Source organism: Carcharhinus amblyrhynchos, chromosome 4, assembly GCF_965287045.1.
Source record: "Carcharhinus amblyrhynchos chromosome 4, sCarAmb.v2.hapA, whole genome shotgun sequence".
Classification (NCBI taxonomy): Eukaryota; Metazoa; Chordata; class Chondrichthyes; order Carcharhiniformes; family Carcharhinidae; genus Carcharhinus; species Carcharhinus amblyrhynchos.
In genome coordinates this window covers 126,493,494-126,517,708 of record NC_137327.1, presented here as the reverse complement: position 1 = coordinate 126,517,708, position 24,215 = coordinate 126,493,494, and the positions used below count along the sequence as shown (strand labels likewise).

General features: G+C 44.1%; 1 protein-coding gene across 1 annotated transcript in view; it reads right to left on the bottom strand.

The window, feature by feature from the left end:
- Positions 1 to 19,238: 19,238 nt before the first annotated feature.
- LOC145342331 (mitogen-activated protein kinase kinase kinase kinase 4) overlaps positions 19,239 to 24,215 on the bottom strand; it is a 281,028-nt gene continuing 276,051 nt past the window's right edge. Inside the window, exon 30 of the mRNA XM_080187822.1 lies at positions 19,239 to 23,252. Within this exon, the coding sequence (XP_080043948.1) occupies positions 23,169 to 23,252 (84 nt within the window). The 3' untranslated portion in view covers positions 19,239 to 23,168. The remainder of the gene's footprint in view (positions 23,253 to 24,215) is intronic.

Below are 24,215 nucleotides of genomic sequence, written 5' to 3'. Positions count from 1 at the left end.
CCGCTGGGAGCCAATGGCTGCGCTCAGAGCATGTTTCAAACCTCCCCAGCGTCACAAAGACAGGAAGAGACCATTAAAGGGATCTGCTTAAAGGGGTGGCCCGGCTTCTCAGAGTGTCGGCAACTTTATTTTCGGTCCAGGGAAATTGTTAATGGACCAACTTTCCCTCTGCTCCCGTAAAATTGCTACTTTACCTATTACATTGCCTTAAATGTAACAAATCGATTTCATATTGCAACACAGCTTTGGAGTTTGAGCTCGGGGCAGGGTGCTGGCTCTGAGTGATGTTTGAGATTAGTTTTGAATTTTGTGAACTGTACTTGACTTCCGAGGGGGGCGGAATCTGGCATTTCCATCGGGCTGAGTTAGACGTGTCAGTTTCTGCTCTCATGTCAATATGTAAATCTGGCCAGGACTGAATTAAAAAGTCCTGTCCTGCCACTAATAGCTGGTCAGGCTTTGTGACTGCCGATTTTTGGGGTGTTTTGCTCAGCTGCACGCACGATATTAAATCAAACAACTGGATCAGCCATATAAATACTGTGGCTGCAAGAGCGGGGTCAGAGGCTGGGGATTCTACACAGAGTCACTCGCGAACACCCCAAAGCCTGCCCACCAAAGGCACCTGTCAAGAGGGCAACACGGTGGCACAGTGGTCAGCACTGCTGCCTCACAGCACTAGGGACCTGGGTTCAATTCCTGGCTTGAGTCACCATTAGTGTGGCGTCTGCATATTCTCCCCATGTCTGCGTGGGTTTCCTCCAGGTGCCCCAGTTTCCTCCCACAGTCAGAAAGGCTCATTGGCCATGCTAAATTCTCCCTCAGCATACTCAAACAGGTGCCGGAATGCAGTGAGTAGGGGTTTTTCACAGTAACTTTATTGCAATGTTAATGTAAGCCTACTTGTGACTAATAAATAAACTTTAAGTATGGGATGGAATACTTGCTTTATAAATGTCCCTCCAATAATACTCCAGAAACTCGGTACCATCCAGGACAAAGCAGCCTGCTTGGTACTCATTCCACCACGTGAAACATTCACTCCTTCCACTGATATTGTGGAACGGCAGCAGTGTATACCATCTACAAAGCTGCAGCAACTCACCAAGGCTCCTTTGACATCACTTTCCATGCCCGTGACTACTACCACTTAGAAGGACAAGGGCTGGAAACATTGGTGGAAACGCCACCGTTGCAAATTTCCTGCCAAGTCATTCACCATCCTATATCGCCATTCCTTCACTGTCATTGGGTCAAAATTCTGGGACTCCCATTCTAACAGCACTGTGGGTGTACCTACATTGCATGGACTACAGTGGTCCAAGAAGGCAGCTCAGCATTACAACAGTCAGGGATGGGTAATAAATCCTGGCCTAGCCATTAAGAAAAGTTTTTTTTATGATATAGAACATAGAACATTACAGCGCAGTACAGGCCCTTCGGCCCTCGATGTTGCACCGACCAGTGGAACCAATCTAATGACCCTCTAACCTAAACTATTCCAATGTTACCCATATGCCTATCCACTGACCATTTGAACGCCCTTAAAGTTGGCGAGTCCACAACTGCTGCAGGCAGGGCATTCCAAGACCTTACTACCCTCTGAGTAAAGAACCTACCTCTGACAGCCATCCTATAATTACCACCCCTTAATTTACAGCTATGTCCCCTTGTGTTAGCCATCACCATCCGAGGTAAAAGGCTCTCACTGTCCACCCTATCCAATCCTTTGATCATCTTGTATGCCTCAATCAGGTCACCTCGTAACCTTCTCCTCTCCAATGAAAATAACCTCAAGTCCCTCAGCCTTTCCTCATAAGACCTTCCCACCATACCAGGCAAAATCCTGGTAAACCTCCTCTGCACCCTTTCCAATGCCTCCACATCTTTCTTATAATGCGGCGACCAGAACTGTACACAATACTCCTAGTGCGGCCGCACCAGAGTTTTGTACAGTTGTAACATGACCTCACAGCTCCGAAATTCAATCCCTCTACCAATAAAAGCTAACACACCGTACGCCTTCTTAACAACCTTATCAACCTGGGTGCCAACTTTCAGGGAGCTATGCACATGTATCCCGAGATCCCTCTGCTCATCCACACAATTAAGAGTCCTTCCATTAGCCCTATATTCTGTACTCCTGTTATTCTTACCAAAGTGAATCACCTTACACTTTTCCGTATTAAACTCCATCTGCCACCTCTCGGCCCAGCTCTGCAGCTTATCTATGTCCCTCTGCAAACTGTAACATCCATCCTCGCTGTCTACAGCTCCTCCGACTTTGGTGTCGTCAGCAAATTTACTAATCCATCCTTCTACATCTAGGTCATTTATAAAAATGACAAACAGCAGTGGCCCCAAAACAGATCCTTGAGGTACACCACTTGTAACTGCACTCCAGGTTGAATATTTCCCATCAGCTACCACCCTCTGTTTTCTATCAGCTAGCCAATTCCTGATCCAAACTGCTAAATCACCCTCAATCCCATGCATCTGCATTTTGTGCAATAGCCTACCATGGGGAACCTCATCAAACACTTTGCTAAAATCCATATACACCACGTCAACTGCCTTACCCTTATCCACCTCTTTGGTCACCTTTTCAAAAAACTCGATAAGGTTTGTGAGGCGCGACCTACCCTTCACAAAACTGTGTTGACTACCCCTAATCAATTTATTTCCCTCTAGATGATTATAAATCCTATCCCTTATAATTCTTTCCAAAACTTTGCTCACAACAGAAGTAAGGCTCACTGGTCTATAATTCCCAGGATGGTCTCTACTCCCCTTCTTGAACAAGGGGACAACATTTGCCCAGTCTTCCGGCACTATACCTGAAGCCATATATTCAACCTCCTATCACTACCTAAAAGAGGCCAACCTCCTATCGCTTGTGAATGTACAATTGTGTAACCCAAAGTAGGAAACTATGAATATGTTAAGCACAACAGTTTTGGTAAATTATGTGAATACAATAACCTCCTGGTAAACGTTGGAACACTTTTCTGCTTCATAATGAATAGATTATTATTAATCTCAAACAAACATCCCACGCTGTAAATATTATCAATGCCATCATTCATTGCCCTGGAGAAGCTGATTTTATTTGATTTGATTTGATTTATTGTTGTCACTGTTATACAGTGAAAATTATTATTTCATGCGCACTATACGCGCAAAGTATACCATACATAAAGAAGGAAAAGAGAAAGTGCAGAATGTAGTGTTACAGTCAGAGCTAGGGTGGAGAGAAAAATCAACTCAATGCGAGGTAGGTCCATTCGAAAGTCTGATGGCAGCAAGGAAGAAGCTATTTTTGAGTCGGTCAGTGTGTGACCTTAGACTTTTATATCTCTTTCCCCATGGAAGAAGGTGGAAGAGAGTATTTCTGGGGTGCGTGGCGTTCTTGATTGTGCTGGCTGCTTTTCCAAGGCAGCGGGAAGTGTAGACAGAGTCAATGGATGGGAGGCTAGTTTGAATGATGGACTGGGCTATGTTCATGACCTTTTGTAGTTCCTTGCGGTCTTGGGAGGGCAGGAGCCATACCAAGCTGTGATACAACAAGAAAGAATGCTTTCTATGGTGCACCTATAGAAATTGGTGAGCATTGCAGCAGGCATGCTAAATTTCCTTAGTTTCCTGCAAAAAGAAACGTGAACTGTGTAGGATGTAGCAATTCCATCATCTGAATGAACTTCATGGGATACACAGACATTATGTTAAATCTGATACAATATGGCCAACTTCAAGTGGAACAACAGACTTTTTAAAGACAGTATTATTTTAAAACGTTACATTCAAGCAAAATGGCTGCAAACCAGACATCTGAAAAGACAGCACTACCAAAACCATCCAAAGTGTGAACAAAAGAGGCCATGAGTCATGGCAAAGTTATCTGACAAGATTATGCAGAAGGGTGTTGATAGCCCTGACCAAGTACAGGAGAAGTCTCACAATACCAGCTTAAAGTCCAACAGGTTTATATGGTAGCAAAAGGCACTAGCTTTCGGAGCGCTTGCTGCTCCTTCATCAGGTGATGGGAGTTCTGTTCATAAACAGGGCATATAAAGACACAAACTCAGTTTACAAAATAATTTGGTTGGAATGCGAGTCTTTACAGGTAATCAAATCTCAAAAGCACACACAATATCATCTTTGAGTCTTGTGTCGTGAAGGCTGCCTTGGAGAACGCTTACTCAAAGATCAGAGGACTTGATGGCCATGGAAGGTGTCTTCATAATACAGTCAATCAGGTTGAATATCAACCTGCAAAATCCTTCCACCAGGCCAATGGCTGGAAGTAAGAGTGGGAGAGACTTCTGGTCAGCCATGCTTGATGTGGAGTGGCACCCGTCAAAGCATAAAACCCTAGCGGCTGCTCTGGAAATAGCTAGCTGTGGAAACAGAGGAAAGTCTGCCTTAGCCCTCTATTTAGTAAGAGAAGAGAATTGGAAACTGTATACTTGTGACAGAGGTGCAAAATTATGATCTGGAAGTCAGCAAGCTTATCCTTCTTCAGTTCTGACGAAAGGCCATCGGACAAAACATTTATTCTCTTTCTCTCCATGGATGCTGCCTGACCTGCTCACTTTTTCCAACACTTTTTGTCTTTATTTCAGGTTTCCAGCAGGCAAAGTATTTGCTTCTGTGTAAGCTTTAAGACACACTTGTTGATGAAGCTTTGAAGATTCTGAAAGCTGCAATTAAATTGTTACTGCATGCTTATAAAACACACGTATCCTCTATCTCCCTCGGGTTCAAGATCGCATTCACATTGGCTGAAACACAGACAAAATTCCTTTTTATGATCCTTAAAGTGATATTGTGGAATGCTCCCACTCAGGATGATTAGAACTAAAAGGAAAGGTGTAAATTAACATGTAACTCGTTTTAGCATTCCCTTTAGTATGGACTATACAATTAGAACAACAATGACACTTGAATAGGGTTCATCTCATAGGGCTAACAAGATGCCTCATCATTCTACGTTCCATGTACTGCAGGATATGCAACAGCTAGCAATGTAATTGTGCACAAGTGTGCTTGTGTAACTGGCATTTCAACTGGAAATTAAACAGCAAAGTGTTAAGATTGTGAACTTAGCTCCAGAAACAATTTCAGACAGACTTGAGAATGTTAACCTGAGTTAAAAATAAAGCTAGGTCTTGAACCTGAAGAATATGTTTCAAGGTTGCCAGGAGACGGAATATGCAGCCAATGATGATGTGCGTTTCATACTGAAATGTGTCCCATTGGTGACCTGCCTCACAACTTAAAACACAGCTTTCCTGATTGGATGTCTTGATCGAACAATTTCATCCAATCACAGTTTGTAAGTCTGGATAGTGGAGATGCAAATGCATCCATGAGCAAGTGTCTATATAAGTTTAATAATGGGTCATTTAGTCATTTCCAAATTGGTAAAATGGGAAGACACATGGGCAGATGGAAATTAAAAGAAAAGAAGTATGAATTGAAATAATAATATAATTAAAGTAAAATACTGCAGATGCTGGAGATCTAAAATAAAAACAAAACGTGCTGGGAAACATTCAGCAGGGCTGGCAGCATCAGTGGAGAGAGAAACCAAGTTAAATGTTTAGGGGGCAATCTCACCAGTAGGGTTAGAGGCCATTGAGGCAATGAACTGAAGGAACGGGACCTGAGGGAGCAGGGGTCTAAGGGGACAGACAGGGCCATGATAGGGGGCAGGGCCTTAAGGGGAGGAAGGCTGCGGGGGAAAGCTGCGCACTCTGCATTCGATGATCAGCTGGGGGGGAGGGGTGGCGAGAAGCTGTGGGGAGGGTGGGTCTGTCAGGGTGGTTAGTGGGGGGGGTCTGTGAAGGGTATTCGAGGAGGATGGGCTTTGGAGGTTCCCCTGCAGAACAAGAGTCTGCTTCGGATTTCTATTCTGCAGGTTGGTAACAGCGCGGATCCGGAACGGATCCAAAGATGGTAAAGTGGGGTTTGGCGATAGAGTTGAGCACGCGGTTCATTAAGTCGATTTAAGTGCGTGCTGATGCATTTAAATCATCGCGCCGCTCGATTGGGGCGGGAATCGGACCCGCGCCCAAATCGGGTGTCGGTAAAGGTGCAAGCTGCCCAGTTTCGGGTGCAGATCGCGTTACAGGCCCGACACCTGAATTTACCACGAGAATGTTTGGTAAAATCTGGCCCTCTGTCACTTATTTTGGGACAGATGTGTGATTCTCACCAGAAACCTAAGTTTGCTGAAGAAGTCAGTTGGTGTTGTGGAGAAGGTGAATGCCAGAGGCAAGAGCCAAAGGCTCTCATTTGTTCCCCCCCAGCCCCTACCCCCCCCCCCCACTTTACCAATGGCAGATCCCACAATTATACATTGAGTGTCCCACAATCATACACTGGGCGGCACAATGGCATCATGGTTAGCACTGCTGCCTCACAGCACCAGGGACCCGGGTTTGCTTCCCGGCTTGGGTCACTATTTGTGTGGAGTTTGCACATTCTCCCCGTGTCTGCGTGGGTTTCCTCTGGGTGCTCTCGTTTCCTCCCATAGTCTGAAAGATGTGCTGGTTAGGTGCATTGACCTGAACAAGTGCCAGAATGTGACAGCTAGGGAATTTTACAGTAACTTCATTGCAGTGTTAATATAAGCCTTACTTGTGACTGATAAATAAACTTTAACCTTGATGGCAAGATTCGGGAATCCTGGATGACAAGAGAGATTGTGAACTTAGTGAAAAAGAAGAAGGAGGCATATATAAATTTCAGGAAATAGAAAGTGAATAAGGTTCTTGAGGAATACAAAGAAAGCAGGAAAGCTTAAACACGGTGTTCAGATGACAAAAAGGAGCCTTGAAATATCCTTGGTCAGCAGGATTAAAGAGAATCCAAATGTTTTTTATGTGTGTGTAAGGAGGAAGAGTGTAGCTAAGGAGAGGGTAGGTCCACTCAAGGATAGTGGAGGGAATTTGTATGTGGAATCAAATGAGGTGGGTGAGGTACATAACGAGTAGTTTGCATTGGTGTTCACCAAGGGGAAGGATGTGGTGGATTGTGAGTGTAGAAAGGAGGATGTTGACATTCTAGGACACGTTGAGATGAAAAGGCAGGAAGTATTGGAGGTTTTGAAAAACGTTAAGGTGGACAAGTCCACAAGGCTATTCCAGGATACTGAGAGAGATGAGGGAAGAAATTTCTGAGGCCTTGGCCAAAATTTCTGTACATTCTTTAGCCACAGATGAGGTACCAGAGGATTGGAGAGTAGCAAACATTGTTCTTCTGTTTAAGAAGGGCAGAAGCAACAATTCCTGGAAATGCAGGCCTGTGAGCCTTACATCAGAAGTTATCGGAGAAGATTCTCAGATACAGTATGTACCCACATCTGTAAGAGAATAGACTTATTAGTGACAGACAGCATGGTTTTGTGAAGGGGAGGTTGTGTCTCGCAAACTTGGTTGAATTCTTTGAGGAAGTGACAAGAAAAATTGACCAAAGCAGGGAGTAAATGTTATATTTGATTTGGTTTAATTTATTATTGTCACATGTATTAACATTCAGTGAAAAGTATTGGTTCTTGTGTGCTGTACATACAAAACATACCATTCATAGAAAAGGAAACAAGAGAGTGCAGAATATAGTATCACTGTAATAGTTAGAATGAAGTTTTAAATGCATAGAATGCGAGTAAAAGGTAGAAGAAGGTAAAAGAAGGTATGCTGGGTGTAGCTTGCAAGAAGATGCCTTGCTCCGACACCATCTTAGATTTTTAAACATGGACTTGAGTAAAGCCTTTGATAAGTTTCCCCATTGCAGGCTGATACAGAATGTGAAGTTATATGGTATTTGAGGTGAGCTGGTAAGATTGATACGAAACTGGCTTGGGCATAGAAAGCAGAGAGCAGCAGTGGAAGGGTACTTTTCTAACTGGAGGTCTGTGACAAGCGGTGTTCCACAGTGCTGGGGCTTGTAATATGTGAATAATTTGGAGGAAAATGTAGGTAGTCTGATCAGTAAATCTGCAGATGATGCAAACACTGGGGGTGTAGTGGATAGTGAGGAGGTCACAGCAGGATATAAATCGGTTGGAGACCTGGGCCGAAAGATGGCAGGTGGAATTTAACCCTGACAAATGTGAGATGATATGATCTGGAAGGTCTTCTGCAGAAGGAAAGTGTACAGTAAATTGTAGAGCCCTTAGAAATGTTAGCATACAGAGGGAACTAGGTGTGCAGATCCACAGTTCCCTGGAGGTGGCAACTTGGGTGGACAAGGTGGTCAAGAAGGCATAAGGCATGCTGGTCTTCATTGGTCAGGGCATTGAATATAGGAATTGGAAAATGATGCTGCAGCTGTATAAGGCTTTGGTTCAGCCACATTTGGAGTATTGTGTACAATTCTGGGTTGCCACACGACCAGAAGGAAGTTGATACATTGGAAAGGGTGCAGAAGAGATTTACCAGGATGTTGCCTAGGATTTGGAGGATATGGACAATGACAAAAGGTTGAACAAACTTGGATTGTTTTCATTGAAGTGTTGAGGACGAGTATTCATGGTAGCCTTCACGGAGAGGTTGGCGATCTTCATGGAGATCATAGTCCAACAGATTCTGCCAGAAGTGTGCACTGACCTGCACTCTATCACAGTAGTCATGATGTGGAGATGCCGGCGTTGGACTGGGGTAAACAGAGTAAGAAGTCTCACAACATCAGGTTAAAGTCCAACAGGTTTCTTTGGTAGCAAATGCCACTAGCTTTCGGAGCACTGCTCCTTCATCAGGTGAATGGGGGCTCCCCACTCACCCGATGAAGCAGCAGCGCTCTGAAAGCTAGTGGCGTTTGCTACCAGATAAACCTGTTGGACTTTAACCTGGTGTTGCAAGGCTTCTTACTGTGTCTCCATCACAGTAACCATGGGTGAGATTCTGCAGTGGTAACCCATGAGGGGGGCAGCGCACCTTGTGTTTGTTCCAGATGTCTCTTCTGAAAGGGTCAGGCAGGGGCTTTTGATTGCCCACAGGGAGCAACACTGAGATACCCACTCAGGACTCTCAGAGGTTGCCCGACTAGGCTCATAGAATATCTACAGTGCAGAAGGAGGCGATTCGGCCCATCGACCACAATCCTACCCAGGTCTTATTTCTGTAACCCCACATATTCACCCTGCTAATCCGGACACTAGGTGCAATTTAGCATGGCCAATCCACCTGGCCGGCATATCTTTGGACTGTGGGAGGAAACCGGAGCATCCAGAGCAACACCACGCAGACACGTGGAGAACTCTGCACAGACAGTGACCTAAGGCTGGAATTGAACCCGGGTCCTGGCTCTGTGAGGCAGCAGTACTACCCACTGTGCTACCGTGCCACCCACCAATGCTCAAACTTGGGTTGCCAGCAGATATTTGGTCAGGTGTACGAGAATCACGTCCAACAATACTACTAATGGAACAAAAATGGAAATGTTCTCAAACAAGGACTTCATGGACTCACAAGAGCGGGGGAAACAAAATGAATAGAAATTCCAGGACAATGTTGCACCTAAAGTCTTACTACACTCTGATCTATATATTGATAGAATCGAACAGGATTTCTGTCTGGAGAAACTTGCCATGGAAAATGAAAATAGCCTTTCTGTAAGTGCAGATCAGTATAATGTTAAAACTATCAACAGCAGCACAAGCAACTTTTTCAAATATATTTGATTTATTCAAGTAAATTTCATTCATGAAAATAACAAAAAGCAATCACATTGGTTCAAGATGAATGCTCATTGAGAGTACAAAGTGCCTTCTCACACATCGTTTTAAACAGGATTGAGCAGATTGTCACACTATGTCGAAGGGAATGTTGTTCTACCTCATGTATCACACAATGTTTCATCGGGGCTGTTGATTAAATAAGTTAAACTGCACTTTTATTACACAGCTTTGTGACAGCATTAGTGGTTTTTACACGTTAACTTTCAGACCTTGTGCATCTAATTGTGGGAAGTGCACACTGCTGGCTTCACTCCATATTCGTACACTGTTAACTTTACCATTTGCCTTGCACTTAAGGCCAGCATACACAGGAATATAGCAGGGTGGTATTTTAGAATACAGATATGTTGGCAAACTCAGCGCTAACTAGGCTAAGGAATCATATGGTTATGAGGTGTTGGGAGCTGGATCCTGGGGGAATGGTATGGTGCAAGGCTGGTCTTGGGTTGGGATGGCAGACTGCCACTGTATTGAGTGGAAGGGGCTACTGGGTGTCCCAGTACTCGATGGGCGTATCCTGGGGATGGGAACACTCAGGAAGTGGTCATCAATGATATACTGAGAATGTGCTGTGGGGGGCGGGGGGGTGAAGGGGGTGGGGGGGTTTCCTCGGGATGGAAGTGTGTGTGGACAGGGATGGGAGTGTCGCACAGAATGGGAGTGCAGGGGCAGTGAGAAGTGACAGGTCAGAACTGGAGCAAAGCTACAAATTCTGGAGTGATGCAGGAGGGGGAAGGCACAGAGAAACCAATGGCAGGAAGGGATGGAAGAAAGGGAAAAAGGATTAATGCCGAGGAGAAATGGATAAAAGGGAATGGGCAAAAATAGGGGTGAATGAGAATCTCACAAGGAAATAAAATTGGTCGTCCAACTGTGAGTTGGACCAGGCATTACTTGAATCAGATATTACCGGAAAGTTTGCCTGAGTTAACACGGGAAAATCTGTTCAGAGAATCCCAATTAAAAAGCTATTTTCTCTGCAGCAATTAGGAGCACGCCCCTATGTTTTGGCATCAGTAAAATTCTTCCCTTTTAAGAAGTCTCAACAAATTTAATATCAGTTTCAGGTCAACACAGACTGAAAATTTCCCATCTTGCCCGTCTGGGGAAAGATTCTGATTAGATCCATGAATTTCAGTAAGAATTCTGAGGGAGAAATGTCACAACAAATTGATTCACAGATTCTGCGTAAAGCCTGAATCTCGATGATGTTCTGGTTTATGTAATTAAACCCATTTTGCAGAACTTGTCGTTAACCAAAATGCTCTATATGAGAAGGATGTCGAATGGGACTTCTCTGCCGTCCCTTACAGATTGCTCATCATAGAGACATAGAGTTTACAGCATGGAAACAGGCCCTTCAGCCCAACTTGTCCATGCTGCCCTTTTTTTGTAACCACTAAGCTAGTCCCAATTGTCTGCATTTAGCCCATATCCCTCGTACACATCCTACCCATGAACTGAGCTGGAGCAGGAACACATCAGGATTATGCTCCCACCCATTTTAACACGCCTATTTTCCTCGTTGGAAGTGATGTCTTTCCATATGCGATGGGACTATTGAGGCTGTATTCAAATGAAGTATCTCAGACATATTTTCTGACTTTTGGCCCAAGGTGACAATTGATACCCCTGGCATCCTTCGTTGCTATGGCAGCTCAGGGAGAGTAATTTACCCCTTACAATCAGAACCACTTGTCTAATCGATCTCAGAGGGTGTAATTAAGTCGGCCATGGAGCTAGGTGCCAACACTGCTTGAGTCGCAAGCGAGCAACAACACATCAGGAAATTTCTACATTTTCTCCTAGGTTACACAAGGAAAGACTGGGGAGCTGGTCGAATATATTTAACTCCCAGAATGGACGTTCACCAGGGTCAGGAGTGCATGCTTCTTGCTAGGGAGGGAATCAGATGGGTGAGGGTGGGAGGGCGGGAGTGCAAGGACAGAGGAGATCACATCACCAGAGATCGATGCTAGGTTGGCGGACAATCGGTGCCCAGGCAAAATCAGGCTACCTAACCGTGTGAGCGTGGAGTGCCGTAACGAGAGGGATAAAATGTATCTGAAAGATATCTACAACAACTAAATGAACAACAACAAGCCACTTCTATTTCGATAGTGCCTTGAACATAATATGAACGAACAAAGACTTACAGAGAACTGTAAGGTGAACAGAAAGATAAATGGCAAAGAGATTTAAGGTTTAAAAGCTTTCGACCAAACTGGAAACACAGTATTATTCTCATTATCCTACTGGAGACTGCTTTCATTGCAAAGAACTGTGCTCTTCAGTAATTAATGGCCTAGTGATTCTAAGTGCAAGAAAGAATTCAAGTGCATAGTTACAGATTGAAAAATAGAACAACGTCTAATTGCTAACTTGCAGTGCTGGCTCTCGACATCTAGAAAAATCTTTGTACTTTGACTTGTTCCTTTAAAGTGCTTTCACAGCCGAGTTCTATTGAGCTCTTTGCAGAGGCGAAATTTCACAAAATAAATCCTTCATTTTAAAATACTTTTGTTAGCTTCTCGCACAGAGCGAAAATTGTTAAATTTGTACAAGCATGAAATGTTATTTTTTGATACATAAAGAATTAGTTAGACAGAAAACATTAAAAAAAAAACACCTTTGGTGGTAAGTTGCCTATCAAATGGTTGTTGGGAACTATTGACTTTGTAAACCAAAAATTGTAGTTGGCACAGGAAACAGATGCCTTGGACTTCACACCACCAGATATCAGTGCAGAAATATTCCACTGAGCTCAGCAAGTTGATTTACACATTGAATACTTGGAATTCCATTTAAAACATTGGTGAGAAAAGATATGCAAAGGAAGCATTTTTGAACCAATTTGATCAATTAATTATCTTGATAGGCTTTATGGTTATTGGGACATTATTTGTATTCCTCCAGGCTGCTTTCATTGCAAATCTGTATCATCTGGAAAATTTGAGTGGGACACAGTTCTGTTTTGTTTAGATGACATAAGAACTAAGAGCAGGAGTAGGCCATCTGGCCCTTCAAACCTACTCCGTCATTCAATAAGATCATGGCTGATTTTTCCGTGGACTCAGCTGCACTTACCAACCTGCTCACCATAGCCTTAATTCCTTCACTGTTCAAAAATTATCTATCTATCCTTGCCTTAAAAACATTCAATGAGTTAGCCTCAACTGCTTCACTGGGCGGGGAATTCCACAGATGACTTTTATAATCAGTCTGGGGTATGGCAAACGAATGGATCGCACATCTACACCTCCGCCCCTCCTCTCTCCCCCCACTCCCACATCCGACATATCAAAGTATGGGGCTCAAGGCAGAGCTGCTCAGGCATAGTGGTCAACACTGCTGACTCACAGTGCCAGAGACCCAGGTTCAATTCCCGGCTTGGGTCACTGTTTGTATGGAGTGTGCATGTTCTCCCTGTTTTTGTGTGGTTTTCCTCCCACAGTCTGAATATTGTGCTAGTTAGGTGCATTGGCCATGCTAAATTCTTCCTGACCTGATGAAAGCTCATGATTCCAAATAAACCAGTTGGACTTTAACCTCGTGTTGCGAGAATTCTTACCGTGCGCACCCCAATTCAATGCCTGCATCTCCACCTCTGTAGTCTCCACTAACTAGTGGAATGTGACTTTATTAATCTTGATAGTTTCCATTATGTTGAAGCTGTGGTGTTCCTATCTGTTCGCTGTTTCTATCTATAGGCTGGGTATGAGGAATGTTGGATCAGCCAAAGAATCCCAACAGTGCAGAAGGAGGCCATTTGGCCCATCGAGTCTGCATTGACTCTCTGACAGGGTATCTTACCCAGGTCTGTCATCCTGCCATATCCCATAGCCAATCCACCTAACCCGCGCATCTGTGGACTGTAGGAGGAATCCGGAGCACCTGGAGGAAACCCACGCAGACACGGGGAGAATGTGTAAACTCCACATGATCCTATTGGACAGCGGAGCTGGCTCGAGGGAATGAATGACCCCACTCCTGCTTCTACTTCAAATGGTCTTAAGGTCAATCCATGACTTTGCATCCAAATGAACAAGTGCTACCTTTTCCCAATGCACACTCCGGGCGGTCACAACTTTTTTGAGCAAGAAAATGAGTTGCAACATAATCAATTCTTAGGGAAATCAGACGGATGGAATTCTTGAAATATTCTCGCAATATCTCAAACCGCACTGTACTACGATGCAAGTTATTGGATTGAAAACCATGAGAGATAAATAGTAGGTGGCTGCAGTCATTTGAACTACAGCCCAAAGTCAAATTTACATCCAATTGCTTTGGGGGCCAGTCTGAATTTTCAGATGGTCCTGCTGCTTGGATCAGTTATATAAAGAATTGTGCAACACAGGAACAGGCCCTTCAGCCCTCCAAGCCTGCGCTGATCATGATGCCTGCCTAAACTAAAACCGTACACACTTACAGAGTCTGTATCCTTCCATCCCCATCCTATTCATGTATTTGTCTGGATGCCCCTTAAATGCCATTATTGTACCTGCTCCTCAGCAAACCACCCTCTGTGTAAAAACTTTTACTTGCACATCTCCTCTAAACTTTTCCCCACGCACCTTAAACCTATGTCCCCTTGTACTTGACTTTTTTACCCTGGGATCTGACTAGCCACTCTGTCCATGCGCTCCTATAAACCTCCATCAGGTCGCCCCCGCACCCCACCTCACCCCCCCGAAAAACCTCTGTTGTTCCAGTGAGGACAAACCAAGTTTATCCAACCTCTCCTCATGGCCAATACCCTCCAGACCAGGCAATATCCTGGTAAATTTCTTCTGTGCCCTCTCCAAGGCATCCACATCCTTCTGGTAGTGCGGTGACTAGAATTGCACAATATTCCAAATAAGGCTTAACTAAGGTTCTGTACAACCGCAGCATTACCTGCCAATTATTATACTCAATGCCCCGATCAATGAAGGCAAGCAGGCCATATGCTTTCTTAACTACCGATCCACCTGCGTTGTCATTTTCAGTGATCAGTGGACATGTATGCCCAGATCTCTCTGCTTGTCAATACTTATAAAGTTCTACCATTTACTGCATAATTCCTACATGCATTGGACCTTATAAAATGCATTATCTTACACTTGTCCGGATTAAAATCCATTTGCCATTTCTCTGCCCAAGTCTCAAACTGACCTACATCTTGCTGTATCCCCCGACAAACCTCTTCACTATCTGCAGCTCCGCCAATTTTTGTGTCATCTGCTAACTTACTACATATACCATATAGCTATATGTAAAATGTGGAGTTTGTGGCCTTAATTCCAGAGCCACGATTTGGAATTTTCCCTCATCCCTGTATAGTTCCGAGTATTAGGTTCATAATTTGATGTATTCTCATTGCTTTGTCCCCCAAAGATTTGATCTGAACTTAAAACACAAATTTAAAAGTACACCATTCAATCGGGCCAATAACGCGACCTTAATCTGATGGCAGCAACCTGTGATAACGACATTCTGATTCCTATTTTGTTATAAAATCAAACAGGCACAGACTGGAATCTGTCCACAGATCACTGACAATTAGGAGGGGGGGGGGGCAACAAATAGGTGGCACAGTGCTTAGCACTGCTGCTTCACAGCACCAGGGATCTGGGTTTGATTCCTAGCTTGGGTCACTGTCTGTGTGGAGTTTACACCTTCTCCCCGTGTCTGCATGGGTTTCGTCCGGGTGCTCTGGTGCCCTCCTACATTCTGAAAGATGTGCTGGCTAGGTGCACTAACCCGAACAGGCGCCAGGCAGTGGCAACTAGGGGAATTTCACAGTAACTTCATTGCAGTATTAATGTAAACCTTACTTGTAACTAATAGATAAACATTTTTTTTAATGGCAAATGCAGTTCAACAGGGATAATTGTCAATTAATAAAAGCAAATGGTTGCGGATGCTGGAAACTGAAACCAAATGAGGAAGAGCTGGAAATCTCAGCAGGTCTGGCAGCACCTGTAAGGAGACAAAAGAGCTGACCTTTTGACAAAGGGTCACCCGGACCTGAAACGTCAGCTCTTTTCTCTCCTTACAGATGCTACCAGACCTGCTGAGATTTTCTAGCATTCTCTCTTATAATTGTCAAGTAGCACATCTTGGGAAAAAGAACCAGAAGTATAAGTAGGAAGTTCTCACTGATGTAGAGATGCAGAGAGATCTATGGGTACACTTCACATTGATCTTGAGACACAGACATGGAAAAGGTCACAAGAGGAGTAAAAAGAATTCAAGGTTTAGATACAGGACACTGACACAGCAAGGTAATTAATCAATATTTGGAGGACAGCCTGAAGCTTTCTTCTCCCTATTATGGAAAGTAGAGAAGGTGTTACAGAGAAATACGAGGATGTTGCAAGTGTATAATCTTGAAGAAAGGAGGTCCAAGGAAGGATTGTTTCAACGAGCAGATAAACCATGGAAAACTATTTCCACTGGTCACTGTATCAGTAAGAAGAGTAATAGAGGATATGTATTGAAGTGTAAAAGAGTTGAGTTTTGTTCACTTCAGAACATGGAGTTCATTCATAAGTACTGATTAAAATTTAATCAATTGCAAGAAAAAGGAGAATTCACAGAATCACAGAATCCCTACAATGCAGAAGGAGGCTATTTGACCCATCACGTTTGCACCGTCTCTCTGACTGATTGTCTTACCCAGGCACTCTCCTCCCACCCTATCCTGTAACCTTGCATATTCATCACGAACAATCCCCCTAACCTGCACATCTTGGAACACTAAGGGACAATTTAGCAATTTGGCCAATCCACCCAACGTAGACATTTTGGAACACTAAAAGGCAATTTAATATGGCCAATCCACCCAAACTACACATCTTAGAACACTCAGGGGCAATTTAACATGGCCAATCCACCTAATCTACACATCTTGGAACATTAAGGGGCAATCTAACGTGCCCAATTACTAAGTTACACATCTTGGAACACTAAGAGGCAATTTAACATGGCCAATCCACCCAACCTGCACATTTTTGTTGAATTAGATGAATAATGAAATATTGAAAAAAAGTATTAAAATATGAGAAAAAGGAAGGAAGGTTATTGTGGACAGATTAAATGTTGAATCAGCACTGGTCCAAGCACAACTGCCTAATTGTCTTTGATTTCAGTCCAATTAATCTTAACAACTGGCCAGAATGATTAATTTATCATCCGACATCAAAGAAGACAGCCTGAAATCAAACTGCATTCTGCTGTCTGTTCTTTGATGATTGATTTCAGCTGGAAATGAGGGTCCATAAACTGAACAATATGTCAACATAGATCTTTCCTTTAAGTTATAATTTCCCTTGCCCCCTCAGCTCTCCTGCCTTGTCCAGTATTTGCTAATGCAAATTCACCAGTAAAAATGTGCAAATGATGAAACTGTGAATATAATTCAAAGATGTATATGCAAACATCAATCTGACTTCATTTCATTCTCTTTGATTGATTTATCTTTCTCTGCTTGGTTTTCTCTCACAATTCATTTTCCACAATCTCTCAAGCTCACTGATATTCCAATCTCACATCAATCTCTGCTCTTTCCTTTGTCTCCACCTTTGCTTGTTCCTCTTTCGGCTAATTTCTTTCCTTGTTTTTCTCTCCACATTTTTCTTTTTTTGTTATTTTCCTGACACCTCTTCTTTCTCTATACTGATCTATTTCTCTCTCTATTCTCACTTCTATCTTTCTCTCTCTATGCTGATCTGTTTCTCTCTTTCTCTCTCTCTCTCTGCTCCCTTCTTTCTTTCTCTGAACATTTCCTTGCCCTTCAACTTGATCTTTCTTGTTCATTCTCATTCTACTTGCCTTGCTCGATTGGTTGGGTTTATGTGCCCTGTCTGGTGGATTTGAAGACAGGGGCGTGCAAATGCAGTGAGTGCCTTACTCACCACACATGTCTGAAACTTCACTGACAGTGTGGAGGAAGTGGCCTGTCTGCCCTTTGACCTATTGAGGATCATCTGGGTCTCAATGGATGGAGGCCCATGACATGTGGGAAGTCCGACAGATTCAGCTGTGCAGGCTTTTGTCAGACGAGGCAGGGGGGCTTTCCTTTTGCACGCCCACTCAACTCATCAGAGGCAACACCAACCATACATCTCTGACCTCGAGCCACGATCATTCCCCTCCCTGCCACTTGATCCTGGCCCTCCACCCTACTCACCAATACTCTCTGACCTCAGACTTACCAGTATGCACTAATGATTGCCTGCAGTACCAGCAATGGCCACCACTCACAGTGGTGCTGCTTGGACTACAGATCTACTAAACCTCCAATTCATAAAACTATAGAATCCCAACAGTGCAGAAGAGGCTATTCAGTCCATTGGGTCTGCACCGACTCCCTGACAGCGTCTTACCCAGGTCCTCTCGCCCACCCCATTCCTGCAACCCCGCACATTTCCCATGGCTAATCCATCTAACATACACATCTTGGGACACTAACGGCTAATTTATCAAGGACAATGCACCTAACCTGCACATCTTTGAGACTGTGGATGAAACTGGAGCACCCAGAGGAAACCCACGCAGCCACAGTGGGAACATGTAAACTCCACACAGGCAGTCACCCGAGACTGGAATTGAACCTGGGTCCCTGGTGTTCTGAGGCAGCAGTGCTAACCACTGTGCCACCCCCCTGTCACCCAAATTAGTCAGTAGCTTTCTAAGGAGGGGACTTCCTCCTGAGGAAGGAGCATAAGTTCCACCTTAAAGCACCCAATGCTGCTCCCAGCATTAAAACTAACCCTTTAAAACCCTGCCCCACGTTCCTCCACCTGTGTGCACTCTTTCTTCTTTCTGCTTCTGCCACTTTGCTCGTTTCCCTCTCTCCTTTCTTTTATTTCTTTCTCTTGCTTCCTGCTCTATTTTTTCTCGGTGGAGTGTTTGCAACAACTCCATGGATTGTAAATGGCTGGTTAAAAAAAAACTGAGGGTGGGGACGAGGCAAATGCGTCGGAGATATTTCAGGCTGCACCTGATTGGCTAATCAGGTCACGTCATCTGTTGAACAATGATGACATTTCACATGGGCATCAGGAGTTGGCAAGAAGGTGAAATGGCAGACAAACAAAAAGCCTGAAACATTAACCCTTTTAATTTTGTAAAACCTGAAGGGTCAGCACATCATAGGCAATAACTAGTGATATCAACACTCTTTAGGTGAAAAGATTTCACTTGAATCCATCTCTCATCCTCATTCTATGTCCTCTCACTATGGACCCTCTAACCAGGGAGAATAGGATCTTCTAGTCCACACCATTTCAATCCCTCATAATTTCATACATTTCATTACGTCTCCAAGAAGTGATGTGGAGTTGCCGGCGTTGGACTGGGGTGGGCACAGTAAGTAATCTCACAACATCAGGTTAAAGTCCAACAAGTTTATTTGGTAGCACGAGCTTTCGGAGCACTTGAAGGGACTCATCATGAAGGGATAGTTCTCTGAAAGCTTGTGCTACCAAATAAACCTGTTGGACTTTAACCTGGTGTTATGAGACTACTTACTATTCCAAGGAAAGCCTATCCAATCTTTCCTCATGACTAAAACTCCCCCCTCCAAGGAGCATCCTGGTATCTCTCCTCTACACCCTCTCTAGTGTGATCATACCTTCCTGAACGTAGAATGACCAGAACTGCATGCAGTACACCAGATGTGGCCTAAGCAGTGTTTTACATAGTTTCAGTAAAACCTCCAGATCCTCATTCTATGCCTCAGTTAACAAAAGCAAGTATCCACTCTATCTCCTTGACCATCTTCTCGACCTGTCCTGCCACATTAGGGGATCTGTGCACTCCAAGGTCCCTCTATTTCTCAATATCCTGCATATTTATCACACATTCCCTTACCTTGTTAAGCTCCTCCAATTTTACCTCAGTATTACCTCAAAATTCGCCAGATTGAATTCCATTTGATGCTTTTCTGCCTACCACATGAGACCTTTGATATCTTCTTGCTTTCTTCTTCATTATCAATCACATGGCTAATGTTTGTATCATCTGTAAATGTAGTTTGGGCTTAACTACCCTAAATCAAGCTGAGTTATGATCACTTTCAATAGGTTGCTCCCCTTCCACTTTCAGTCTCTAAAACTAAGTGCAGAACCACTTATCCCTGCTTGTTGCTACTCACTGGCTAAAACAGCTTTCCTTAATCCATTGTAATAATGCTGCTCCTTTCACAAGATCGACTGTATATTTTCAGCACTTCTTGCTTTGAAAACTGATGTGGAATGGTTGCCGTGGCATTCAGGGGTCATTTTCATTTTCTTAAAAAATAGGAATATTAGATTTTATTTTTATTGGCATCACTGGCTGGACCCAGCATTTATTGCCCATCCCTTTCAGAGGGTATTTAAGCATCAGCCACATTGCTGTGGGTCTCGAGTCACAAGTAAGGATAGCAGATTTCCTTCCTTAAAGGACATTAGTGAACCAGATGAGTTTTTACAATAATCGATAATGGTTTCATGGTCATCATTGGGCTTTTGATTCCAGATTCTCTTATTGAATTTTTTTATAGAATTCAAATTTCACCATCTGCTGTGGTGGGATTCGAACTGTGTCCCTGGGTCTCTGGATTGCTAGTTTAGTGATAATTCCACTGTGCTTCCCATGCACTTCCTTTTCTGAGATTCTTGGGCAAACTCAGCATCTCAATTAGCACTCGCGATCATCCCATAAAGCAAGCGCAAAGATCAATAAAGAAAATCCATGGAAATTATGGGGTTTGCTGCCTCTGGGCTTGTTCATTGGAATTTGCAAGGCCACGTACTAACCATCTTAAGAACAGCTTCTTCCCTGCTGCCGTTAGTCTTTTGAATGGATCTACCTTGCATGAAGTTGATCTTTCCCTACATCCTAACAATGACTGCAATACTACATTCTGCTCCCTCTTGTTCCCTTCTCTATGAACGGTATGCTCTGTCTGTACAGCATGTGAGAAACAATGCTTTTCACTGTATGCTAATATATGTGACAATAATAAACCAAATCAAAATCAAATCAAATCAAATCAAAGTCAAACATTAGGCACTGAATGAGGGCTAATAATCTGTTCAGACATGTATCTGTCAAATGCATTGTCAGTGCCACTAATTGTTTAGGCACAGCTCCATCAACAGGGGTGACATCAACTGAACAGCAAAATCCCTGGACAAACAAGTGCACTTAATCTCTTTGATTTGTTTGTTCCACCCATCAAACCAATCCGTCAGGCGCCACCTTATATCACTTTTTGACGTAATATCAAAGAAAATATGAGGGATACAAAACGAAATTCTTGGACAGGAGTTAGACAGTGTGCTTGAATGCTACTTGGAGAGGGAAGAGTGTGTTGATTGGGCTTTTTTGAGAGTGAATATCTCTCCTGGTACATTGCAGAGAGGTTTGAGCGGTGAATTCTTCTGCGCATTTTACCAGCGCACCTGCCCAAGCTTCTATAATCCAAGATTTTTGAAATCCCTCACGTTGGAGAATTTGCACTGAAATCCAAGTCCAGCAAAGCGATGGGAGATTGTAGCCCTTGCTAAAGTACTGAGAATTTTCTCAAAAACACGAGTGCAGATTTTCAACCTGGCACATAGGCTTCAAACTCGATGGGCTGAATGGCCTAATTCTGCTCCTATATCTTATGGTCTGACTGATGTTGGGGTTTGCTTGCCCCCTTACTGAGACTGCCCAATGTAAATTTCCACAGGTTGACTTGCACGCCAGATTGAGATGTTTAAATTATTTGTAAAACTTGATAGGTTAGATACAAGGAAACCATCTCCTGTGGTGGAGGAAATTAAGACTGTTTGGACACGAATTGAAAACTGGAGCCAGATCATTAAGGAGCAAAATCACACAATGGGCTGAAATTTGTGATCCGTACACCCAACTCTGTCCCGGTCATCTACTGGAGCTCAGGCAGTTTTAAACCCCAATTAGACAGCCGGCTGTCTGCCGTTGGAGTTCCAGCTCCATCAAGAAAAACGGCCTTGGAGTGTGTCGGTGTAAAGAGTGAAGGGATCGCCTTCCCACAGGTCCCTGAATTGCCGCTAGCAGCTCCCTCCACTGGGCACAGAATGCCTGTGAAGGAGGGACTCCTGCCACCTCCGTCAGGCGGCAAGCATACCCACTTTCACCCATGGTTTGTTCAGATGTTTTGCCCCTCCACCCCGCTGGACCCCTGCACTGGTGGGATGAGGCCTTTAAGAGCTTTGATTGGTTGTCGGGCCCACTCTTGCTGGGAGCATTAAATTCAACCCGATGGGTGAGAGAAAGTCACAGAATCACAGAATCATAGAATCCTACAGTGAGGAAGGAGGCCATTCAGCCCATTGATCTTACACTGACAACAATCCCACACAGGCCCTATCCCCCTAACCCCACATATTTACCCTGCTAGTCCCCCTCATACTAAGGGAGAACTTAGCATGGCCAATCAATCTAACCAGCATATCTTTGGACTGTAGGAGGAAACTGGCGCACCCAGAGGAAACCCACACACACACGGGGAGAATGTGCAAACTCCACACAGCCAATCACCCAAAGCCGGAATTGAACATGAGTCCCTGGCACTGTGAGGCGGCAGTGCCAACCACTGTGCCACCGTGCCGTGAAATTCTTTTCTCCAAAAGTGGACGCTGGAGTCAACGGGAGGTCTTGAGACTGTTCGATTTTGGTTGGGTCAGGATGTCAAGGCATATCGAGAAAAGGTGGGAAAATGGAACTGAGATGTAGGTGAGCCATGATCTAATTGAATAGTGAAGCAGGTTCAAGGGACTCAGTGGCCAATTCTGTTCCTGTCTCTCTGTCAAGGCAACATGTTGAAAATCTACCTCACTGAGTTCTAGTGAGTGCCCACGCAAGATAAACCTGGCTGTGAGTGACTGACCTGCTTTAACATCACCAAGAATGTTGCCCCTGTTAAAGCGGTCCGAAAGCCACTTTGCAAAACAGAGAATTATTTTCACGCAAAATACAGTACACGACTGCCTTAATAACAGTACTACTGACATAAAACCCATTTAAAATACCGTCTATACAAAATACTTGGGTAAAATGTAGGAAGTTTGTCACCTGGAAAGCAAGTAAACTATAAAGTCAGGGTTGTGCAAAGGGTCTCGTGCACACGTATATGTGCAAACGTTTGGCACACTAAGCTACCTTTTTGCTCAACAGTGCAGTAATATATTTTCAAGATGCTACAATATCCCTAACCTAAATCAGTAGAATTGCAGAGACCAGTTTTTAGTCATTGGCGAAACAGATGGCAGGCTCTGGAGCCCAACTGTGCTCTCAGCTGTAGATGGAAGGCCAGCTCTCACGTGATCACGCTTAGTTGAGAGCAGTCGATGCCAATGGGTCTAAGAGCATGTGAAGATGGTCACTCAATGGCAATCGAGAGTGTTTTAAAGTTTCCCAGAGGCTACCAGTTCAACAGAGAGTTTTGACCAAGTGTCATAAAATAAATCTGACTGCTTCCACCAGATTGGGCTGAGGCAAAGAACACCTAAAAGGGAAGAAAAGAGGGAGAGAGTGTTAATAATCACAGCCTGTTACACAGCTGAGCAACTTTTCATAGAATCATACGGCGCAGAAGAGGCCCTTTGGCCCATCAGATCTGCACCGACACATCAGAAACACCAGAACGCCACCTAATGCCATCCGTCAGCACTTGGCCATTAGCCTTGAATGTTATGATGTGCCAGCTGCTCATCCCAGGTACGTTTTAAAGGATGTGAGGCAACCCACCTCTACTACTCTCCCAGGCAGTGCATTCCAGATTGTCACCACCCTCTGGGTAAGAAAGATTTTCCTCACATCCCCCCAAACCCCTTGCCCTCCACCTTGAACCTATGTCCCCCTTGTGACTGACCCTTCAAATAAGGGGAACAGCTGCTCCTTATCCCCTCTGTTCGTGTCTCTCGTAATCTTGTACTCCTCGATAAGCTCGCCCCTCAGTCTTCTCTGCTCCAACAAAAACAATAAGAAGTCTGACAACACCAGGTTTAAGTCTGGTGTTGTCAGACTTCTTACTGTGTTTACCCCAGTCCAATGCCGGCATCTCCACATCATGGCCAATAAAAACAACCCAGACCTACCCTGCCTCTCTTCATAACTTAAATGCTCCATCCCAAGCAGCATCCTGGTGAACCTCCTCTGTACCTCCTCCTGTGCAAACACATCCTTCCTATAATGTGGCAACCAGAACTGCGCACAGTACTCCAGCTGTGGCCTCACCAAAGTTCTAGACAACTCCAATGTGACTTCCCTGCTTTTGAAATCTATGCCTCGATTGATAAAGGCAGATGTCCCATAGGCATCCTGATAGAAATCCTGAATAATTATGATTGATACACTGGTGCATAAATTGGCACAACTGGCACACCATCACCTGGCAGCTCCCATTCAAGTCGCACACCATCCTGACCTGGAACATTCATCAACATCTTCTCAAGGGTAGTAAAGGCTG